At 48.8% G+C, this 10,536-nt stretch overlaps 1 protein-coding gene across 1 annotated transcript in view; it reads right to left on the reverse strand.

Moving 5' to 3' along the window:
- The window catches only part of LOC135826345 (voltage-gated hydrogen channel 1-like), a 19,372-nt gene extending 9,194 nt beyond the window's left edge, over positions 1-10,178 (reverse strand). Inside the window, exons 1-5 of the mRNA XM_065338960.1 lie at positions 9,806-10,178; positions 5,505-5,554; positions 3,792-4,002; positions 2,409-2,539; positions 2,001-2,144 (exon numbers count right to left, since the gene is read on the reverse strand). Of these exons, the coding sequence (XP_065195032.1) occupies positions 2,001-2,144; positions 2,409-2,469 (205 nt within the window). The 5' untranslated portion in view covers positions 2,470-2,539; positions 3,792-4,002; positions 5,505-5,554; positions 9,806-10,178. The remainder of the gene's footprint in view (positions 1-2,000; positions 2,145-2,408; positions 2,540-3,791; positions 4,003-5,504; positions 5,555-9,805) is intronic.
- Positions 10,179-10,536: the final 358 nt, after the last annotated feature.

Here is a 10,536-nt window from a genome sequence, read left to right on the forward strand (position 1 = left end):
CCCAGCGTTTAGCAGTGACACTGGCCTTGTCGATGCACTACCAGCTGACTCTGGGATTGAGTACTACGTCGATATGTACCTCACTGATGAGATTTTCGATCTGCTACTAACTCAGACAAATTTATTTGCGCAGCAGTACATTGCGGGAAAAGAACTTCCGCCGCAGTCTCCGATCCATAAGTGGAAAGACGTCACGCGTGCAGAAATGAAGAAGTTCTTAGCTCTGTATATTTTCTCTGGTCTGGTCGAGAAGTCTCGGTGGAGAGATTACTGGAGCACAGACTTCCTTGTCTTTACACCAGCATTCCCTGCCATCATGGGCCGAGACGGCTTCTTGCTCATTCTGCAATTTCTGCACTTCACTGACAACGCTACAGCTGACAAGGAAGACAAACTCTACAAGGCGCGGCCTCTTATAGACTTACTGCTAGCACGGTTTCAGTCCGTGTATCGTCCATCCAAATACATCAACGTTGACGAGGAGCTAGTAAAATTCAAAGGACGTGTCCGGTTCAGACAGTTCATCCCCAGCAAACGTGCCCGCTTCGGTGTAAAGATCTATGCTCTATGCGACACGGACGGATACTTCTGGAACTCACTTGTATACATCGGGAAAACAGCAGCCTTCCCGCTGGCACTGGTGGTTTTTGTGGCACTCTTCGCGCAAACCACATCGGCATTCCAGAAGCTCTCACAAACGCTTAAGGTACCGAAAGGTCAGTTTGCTTTTCGGCACAAGGGCAAGCTGGAGATCGTGAAACTTCACGACCGCAAAGTGATTTACCTACTGTCCACAATGCACAACGTACGATCGGATTGCATTGAGCAGCACTGCACATGACGTGCTTTTCGCCGACATTAAACCGCATGGTACAGACTGCTTTTATCGTAACTGCTTACAGTTCTTGACCAGGGAGTTGTACGACTCCTTGTTCTTGACCTGCCCGGTACATGAACCCATCCAATTTTTTTTTTTTTACAGTGGTGACATCTTATTATTTTCCAAACTGTTCATACTAATCGGTTTGAGGGAAAGATGCAAACGGGAAAAGTCTACGTGGTCATATTTATTTTTTCATCATGATCCACAGCAAGAAGGCAGCACCTATCAGGCCCGTCGCACTGACTTTGGAGGTGGGTCCGGGGGTCCTCCCCCGGGAAAAAATGTCAAAAATTGAAGCCAATTGGAAGCATTTCCAGGCATTTGGTGCCATTTCAGTGTGACTGCAATGAAAGACTGTTTTGTTTCTGCAAAAAACCGCGATCGGGGACAAGGATTTGCCACGTTTGCGCTGAGCTGCGATCATCGACCTTTGTTGCAGTGTGCTCCAAAAAAACAAAAAAAAAGCCGAAAAAGTGGGGCGGCCACAGCTGCCCCACCCGCCTGTGACGGCCTTGCCTATGGTGACCTAAAATAATATTACATAACATTATCCTGTATGAGATTGAGGTATCGACATCGGCGATGATTTTATAGGAAAGGTGCTTGCTCCCAACACCGGGGAGCAGTCGTGAGCCATCCAAGTGTCAAGTGAACGCAGCGGGAACGCGCGAGCTCCCATGTGGGGAGCAAACACCATTCCTATTACACGCACCCCTTTTAATCCAGCACCCTCTATAAACCAGCACCCTCTATAATCCAGCACCCTCTATAAACCAGCACCCTCTATAATCCAGCACTTTATAAACCAGCACCCTATAATCCAGCACTTTATAAACCAGCACCCTCTATAAACCAGCACCCTATAATCCAGCACTTTATAAACCAGCACCCTATAATCCAGCACTTTATCAACCAGCACCCTCTATAAAGCAGCATAATTTTCGGCAACCAAAAAGTCCTTTTCACGCACATTGCAGCAGTAAATCAGATTTTCTAATCCGGCACCCTCCCTAATCCAGCAGAATTTCACTAGCACAAAATGTAATGATGCCGCATTATAATGAAGACCACTGTATCACATACGGCGACCGAAACAAGCAGCAGTAGCAGCACTGACCTAGCTGGCAGCTGTGTTTCCCGTGGATGTAGATGCAGTGGCTGAAGTTGGTGTCGTAACTGCACGACTGAATGGACGACGTGTCACTCAGGTTGCTGCGTCTGGTTATGGGACAGTCACTGTCCTTGCGGCACTCGTTATCCCCTGTACACATGCAAGCACACCAGTAGTAGCAGTACAGTGTGTGAAAAGAAAACAAGGAATACATGTACTGAAGTCTATTCCTATCAATCTTGTGCAGGGTGCGTCAAAAAACACTTTCCATTTCTGTGGTTCACAAACATGTCACACAAAAACTTTTCACTGGTTTGAGGGAAAGACACAAAACACACACACACACACATACACACACACGCGCGCGCGCACCCCCCCCCCCCCCCCCCCCCCACACACACACACTGTACTTACTGATAAGTTCAAGATCCAAGATCAGCTCCACAAGGACCACCATAACATCCAGCGCTACCATGACGATGACAAAAATATGAAAGTAATGGTTCAGAGTGAGGAAGTTTGCCAGGTGTTTTCGCGATCGCCATCTGGATATCAACACACACACACACACACACACACACACACACACACACACACACACACACACACACACACACACACACACACACACATACGCACACACACGCACACACACACACACACACACACACACACACACACACACACACACACATATACAGACATACACACAAACACACACGCATAGACAGTACATAAACAACAGCACATTGCCCACCGGTGAAGGCGTATGTGGGCAATGCAATGAATAGATTATTCGCATTCAGTCAGCCGCTGCGGCGCTGCATTCTGCGCTCACAATTGCAACAGCACAATGCGGATGAAGCCCCCCCCCCCCCCCCCCCACACACACACATACTCGTCAATAAGCCCATTGCGCAATGACGAGATTTGTACCATCAACACCCCACACAGTACAGGCACCTGGGCATGATCGTCTGGAGTGTTGAACAGTGCGTCATTGACGGTGACCCCATCGTACTCACATGAATTACTCATGCAATCCATATTTGGCAATGCGCAATGGGCTCATGCAATCCATATTCGGCAATGCGCAATGGGCTCATGCAATCCATATTTGGCAATGCGCAATGGGCTTATACTACGCACAACACCCAGCGAGTGCGTTCGATTATGCGCGCGAATCGATTCACGAATCGATTTGCGCTATTCACATCACCCCATGTGAATAGGGTGAATGGATTCAGAACGATTCCAGGGCTCACGACATGAAAATCGAACGACTTGAATGCATGCGAATGGATTCATGAATTGATTCAAGTGCATAATCGAACGCAGCCACCACACTACAGTGACACATACAAGTACACTGGACGAACACAGACGGAGAAGTGAAGATCACTCGGAACAGAGTACAGCACTGTCGGGCACCGAAGAACGGAGCGCCAAAGAACGGAGCACCGAAGAACGGAGCGCCGAAGAACGGAGCGCCGAAGAATGGAGCGCCGAAGAACGGCCTGGCTAGAATTTCACCAATGGCATAGCATACCAGTGTATAGGCGGTGACTAAACTGTGCATAGACTGTCCTACATGAAAATAAGAACGGTCTAGGCCAGGAGGCTGATCCCCTAGTTCTTCCGAGACCGACAGTGCTGTAGGCATGTCTGCGGGCACAGTAGTGATAAGTGATAACAGTCAACGCAGGCGCATACGGGGCGCATGTGCGTATGGCAATAAAATTGAACAAATACAAGACACCAAAGTCTAATCCAAAAGAATAAAACAAAAAAACTCACGCATCCTTCAGCTGCACCACGGTTTCGTCATCGTAGACGTGCTGCAGCTCGTCAAAGTTCTCGTCGTCGATGTCCGGTAGTTCCTCCGGCGGTACGATCTCCACGCTGGCCACCCGCTTGATGTCGGCAGAGTTTGGCGGTACCAATGCTGAGCCAGGGTTGGAGTCACTGTGATGCACATCGGCATTTTCCTCGATGGATGGCGGTCGCTCTGTATAGTGCACACAACAGGAACATAGAGGGTATTCGACAGTCAACAGTCATGTGACATTGTAGTACACTTCCATCATAATAACTATGCTTATAGAAGACAAGCTAGCCTCATCATCTATATTTGGCAAGATTTCCTGGTGGCAAAGTCGGGGCTCTGCAAAGCCCGATTTTGCCAGTGAAGCTGCGATATCTTGAGGCAAAATGTTTACTGGCTCATCGTTGATATTTTGCTTTCATTTCGCCAGGCCACTCGATATTTTGCTCCCTTTTTGCCCAAACACGAGGCCAAATTTGTGTCACGTGCGGGAAAACTGACCGAAAGTGGGTCACGTGTTGGCAGAAATGTGCGAAAATGATTCACGACTTCACGTGCACCGTATAAGTGTCAAATCTCCCAATTTCCAGCGAGTATGCCGATATTTTGCTCCGTTTTGCCAGCAAATTTTCTTGTCAAAATTCTTCGATATTTTGCTAGCAAAATTGCAAACAAAAATACCATATTTTCTGGAGTTTGAGCCGCACTGGACGATTGGCCTCGCCCAGATTTTTTGTCATGAAATCATTTACCCTGTTTATCATTGTTAATTTGACTATCGTATAGGGGTGAAACAATTATACCGAGTACTCGAGTACTCGCTCGGTTTTTTTCAAAAGTAATCGTACTCGGAATACATCAGAGTACTCGTGCATACATGGTACATGCATTTATCACAGAAATCTGCAGTTTCAGAGCAGCAGTCGGCAGATATTGAGGTGCAGACTGTGTGGTGAACATTTGTTCACGAGTAGAGAGAGCCCAAATGACCCACGGACCGATATACCCGAGAAACATGACTGCTACTCGGTTCAATCAGGGTTGTAACATGTGATTTTAAGGCCCTTGGTGTGCAATTTTTAGGAGATGAAGAATACTCGAATACTCGAACATTCGATTGGAGAAAATCAGAGTACTCGAACTCGGGATCTCAGTGCCAACTTTCACCCCTACTATCGTAGTATTAGCCGCGTCGGCTTTTTTTGGGTGGATTACTGGTGTTAAAAGTGCGGTTTTACTCCGGAATATACGGTACTTCTCAACAAACTCAATCTGCGGACAGAATTGTTTCGTCCTTTGTGGGCTCATCAGCGCAGCACAGAGAAAATGAAGCCGAACTGACCATTTTAGCAAAGAACAAAAAAATTCCAAAGCCAGGTTTAAACCAGGCCCGAACGTACCTCGCCAGAGAGCTCAAACTGACAAGTCAGTGAGCTCTGCATAACGCAAACAGCAAAGGCACTACCCCACTTCTCAACAAGCATAGCTGTCTGGTCAGGTTCTTCACTCTGGAAAGGTGCATGTCGGGGAATGAATTAAATTCCGGCTCTGGATCTCTTCTGGAGCTGCATCTGTGCCTTGATCCATAGAGGGTGGGGGCGTTCCTACGGATGCGGAAAAGCCGAGTGTTCCACGAACCGTGAATATATTTTCAATCTCTTCAACATCCCAACAGTACAACATACCGTTTTCCCGCGGGCCATCAATATCATCCACGGAAATCTTGATGTCAACGCTGTGTATGCACGTAAACACACGTAGAGACATACCGAAGTACACGCATACAGACCGACAGACAAGAGACAGACGAATATACATGCAGGCACACAGACATATACGCATCCAGGTGGACACACACGTACACATATAGGTGGACACACACGTACACATATAGATGGACACACACGTACACATATAGATGGACACAGATACACGCACACACGCACACACGCACACACATACACACATACATACACACACATACACACACATACACACACATACACACACATACACACACACACACACACACACACACACACACACACACAGATGATACAGAAACATTAGAAGGAGCTATGAAAGAGAACCACATGTTCGGGAATATCGCAAAAGAAGAATGGGCAGCACTGGTACATTCCATTTTTCTTTGGTTCTAAACATGCAAAGCCCTTAGCATTGGGATTCGATCTTCTTGCAGGAGACGCACCCCTAATCACATTAGCAACATAAGGCAAGACAAAGTTTCTCCTAGTCACCAAGCTGCCTGTTCGGCTCAACAGGCACGACAGCTGCACACATGCTGTTTGGACGGCGATGACACTCAGGCATGATACATGAGGATTCACAGTCAACTTGCGAACAGTCACGCACTTCTAAGTCACACACATCTTCTTGTCAGGCAGACACACGTGCATACACATGCACATGCATGCACACACAAAAACACACACACACACACACACACACACACACACACTCATACACACGCGCGCGCACAAACAAACACACACGCACACACACCACCACCACACCACGCCACACTGGCAGACTTCTGACAAGCCATGCGCACTTGCAACCTGGACTGGACAAGCAATTACAATTCCCTGCCCCCCCCCCCCCCCCACTTCAAGCAATTTTGCCCCGCCCTGGGTTGGGAGGGGGGGGGGGGACTTAATCATTCCACTGATGAGTATGCTATGATTGATTAGATTATAGAGTATAATGTACAGACTCCCCCCCCCCCAGTCAGCAGGACCAGTGCACTTCAAGGGCTAGTGGCGTGGTCAATGCAGAGAACACAGAGCACAATCCCCCAGTCAGCAGGACCAGTGCACTTCAAGGGCTAGTGGCATGGTCAATGCAGAGAACACAGAGCACAACCCTCCAGTCAGCAGGACCAGTGCACTACAAGGGCTAGTGGCGTGGTCAATGCAGAGAACACAGAGCACAACCCCCCAGTCAGCAGGACCAGTGCACTTCAAGGGCTAGTGGCGTGGTCAATGCAGAGAACACAGACCCCAACCCTCCAGTCAGTCAGGACCAGTGCAATTCCAGTGCTAGTGGCTTGGTCAATGCAGAGAACACAGACCCCAACCCTCCAGTCAGCAGAGCCAGTGCTATTCCAGTGCTCTTGGCTTGGTCAATGCGGATAGCACAGAGCATAGGACAGACAGGAAGTGCGTCAATCACCCTGTTCTGCCAAGAGGGCACTTGTGCCGTCAAGCAGGTCAAAGCAGCTAGGGGACAGTGGAAAGAAATGCTTTTCCCCACAGTACAGTAGGATACCAGTACACATGTCCAGTACTCCACTACCAAGCCATGACATGGCATGAAGTGGTGATGGTGATTACAATAATAATATTACTAGGTACTGCAGTAGTGGTGACATATTGGTTTTAGCACTAAACTAAGTGCAGTATGATATCTGGGCCGAGGGCGTAGCTCGTACATCTGTGGTGTGGTGACCACGCACTGCACACACGCACCGGACACACATGCACCGGACACACATGCACTGGAGCCGGAGCACATCTGCGCACCGTGGTGACCATGCATTGCACACATACACGCACTGGAGCAGGTCTAAGGTTTGGTGACCGCGCACTGCACGCACCTCAGACCTCAGACATGCCCATCGCGGGACATAGCAACTTACTTGTGCTGGGATTACACCATTCAACAGCTTGCAAGGCTGATGAATTGACCGCCACACACACACACACACGCACACACACACACACACACACACACACACACACACACACACACACACACACACACACACACACACACACACACACAGGCTCTGGAGCAGATCTGCGGTATGGTGACCAAGTGCCAAGGACAATCCCATAGCTAGCCGCCGCCATTTCCCCCAAGTTGACTAAGTTATGCAGTACAGTTTCTGCAGTGGTAACCAGACTACTCCGACTACCATACATGGGCGATGTGGCTGGATATTGTCTACTTCGAAGTAGAAGTCTAAAGAAAATGTTGAACGGTCTCTGCTGGGACGACGGCTACACCATAGCTCAGTGGTTAGAGCATCGTTGGCTACGCTACAAGCGAGGGTCCCTGGTTCGAGTTCTGGTGGTGAAAGTCAATTTTTTTCAGACTTTCGGGTTTGCGTCTTTCTCTCAAACCAGTGGATATACTGCCTAGAGTACGCATAGAACAGCCCATTGGGCGCTTGCATGTGCGCTCATCAAACTGCAGTTCTGCTCAATGAAATCCAGGCCCTGCAAACAACACCTATAGAATACTCGCAATGATTTAGAGTGCTGTGTGCGGAATGACAGGAGGAAGGAACCACGACTCCTTATGAACGATCTCTGGAGTTGAATTGCATCAATGCAAGGTGCAAGCGCCACATCTTAACTACAAAAGGAAGTTAGCTTCCTACAGATTCCATGAGCCATGACACATTGACTGTTCAAGAATTCAGTGCCAGCATGCTGGACGGCAATGAAATGACTAGTGTGTCAAGGCCTCACAGTGCTACTCATCCAAGTATTCATTAAACTACTCATTCAACTGCGATCAAGAGGTTTTACTTGTGCGTGTGTGTGTGTTTGTGCATGTGTGTGTGTGTGTGTGCATGTGCATGTGCGTGAATGTGTGTGTATCACAGTATGTGTGTGTGTGCGCATGCCACGGTGCACACACCACACGTGTGGACGGTCGTGTAGCCCAACAGCAGCCCATGTCTCCGTCCGTGTGTTACCTCCATCAACACACACACTAGAAACAACACACTCTACACACACACACACACACACACACACACACACACACACACACACACACACGGGTAAGGAGTGATTCCCATCTGCGGCACACGGCATCCCACCACGCACAATACACACAGCCCATATTCGATTCGACAGAGGCCTCAGACGTTCTAGTGAACGCACGCACCAGCCTGCATAGTTCACATTTAAATATCCGTGCTCGTGACCAGCGACGTGTGTATGTGTGCAGACGCGTGTGCGCGCGCGTGTGTGTGTGTGTAGGGGGGGGGGGGGGGGGGGGGGGAGAGAGAGATTATTGATAAGATTAGAAAGACAACCCATACTCCAGGATGATTACCCAAAGGTTAACGCCTATCGCGGGGACTGAGTGGGGGCGGTGCGTTGCGTTTAGCTCTCACGACTGCGGCAGTTCCGCATACAATCACAGCACTCACTGCTGCTCGGCAATACACAAATTTACAGAAATTACACACAGACTCACACACACACACACACACATACACACACACACACAAACACACATACACACACACACACACACACACACACACATACACACTAGGTTCACACCGAAGACAAACAACGTAAACCACCATGACTGTTTGCGCATCTGCTTTCCAGGCTTACTAGCTCCTCTTCCGTTTTGACTCCCAATTTATAAAATTTCTAATATTTCCGATGAACTTCTGCAGGAGTCATCTGACAGACGTTGTACATTTTTCTGTACTGCAAATGCTCACAGCAGCCGGAAGCCCAGAGGCGCTGGGAGACGCGTACAGATGTGCAGCCAGTGGTTCAGTGACACGGCGTACGCCCGCATGCTCAGGCGCAAGAAACAAGCTACCGTAGCTGGTTCGTTTTGCTTGCCAATTATTATCGTTTTTATAGCAATTTTTGCCTGCCAGGTACGTTCTCGGCGCTGCAACAAATCATTCGATACATGATTCCCAGAAGCTGATGACATGATGGCGTGAGCTAAGAAAACTAACTTGGCTGGATTCCAGGAGGCCCAGTAATGCCAAAACACACGTGTTATCACAAGACACAACATCACCCGTGTTGTAACAAAATAACCTAAATTTTTGTCAGTTCTACTAATCGTTTTTAGCTGCTAGTTATGCGACGCGCACACACACACACACACACACACACACACACACACACACACACACACACACACACACAAACACACAACATGAAGTTCGTTCACTTTCTAAGTTTTTATTCCTTACCCTCGTCCATGACTGCTGGCGCTGCTGGCTGCGGTGGTCGTGTCTGATGGAGGCGACCCGACGCTGTCCTGCTGATGCAGCGTCTCGAGCGTGATAGACGAATCGTTGGCAGCCGCACCGCCGCCTTCTTTGTCCGAATCCGCATAATTATTTGGTGTGAGCAAATAGTGGACCGGCAGTGGCAATTTCCTGCTCTGCACTCGGAAAGCAAGCTAGTTTACTGGCACGATCGTAGAAGAAGCCTCCCGCAAACACACTCTCTCGGAAACGGCAGCAAACTGCAAACAACAAGCAGAATCAATGAAAGCGCTGTACGCCCTGCCAATGACGGGACACAGAATCTAGAATCACAGTCATACAGCGCTGTCAGAACAGACAGGTCGACATGGTCGCGCGTGCACGTCTGGCCGGCCTGGATGTCAATTTTGTACGAAAAATTTCTGCAAAGGTCGAGCTAGCTAGCTAGCTGTACATCATGGACCTGGTAGACAGTCTACATCATGTATGGCCTGGTAGATACTACACCCTTTTCGGCTTTGGAGACCTTCCGTGATCAGCGTGTCCGATCCGACAAAAAAAAACTATTGACATGTCGACATGCTACGGCCGTACCGTGCGCGTGCGGCGCTCGGATCTTGATTCACTAGCACTCTTCAGCAGCTACAGTACCAGAGTACAGTAGGATCGGGCAGTGAATCAGTGACTGACTGCACTACTGGTCCTTTCCATGT

This window comes from Sycon ciliatum, chromosome 10 (assembly GCF_964019385.1).
Source record: "Sycon ciliatum chromosome 10, ocSycCili1.1, whole genome shotgun sequence".
Classification (NCBI taxonomy): Eukaryota; Metazoa; Porifera; class Calcarea; order Leucosolenida; family Sycettidae; genus Sycon; species Sycon ciliatum.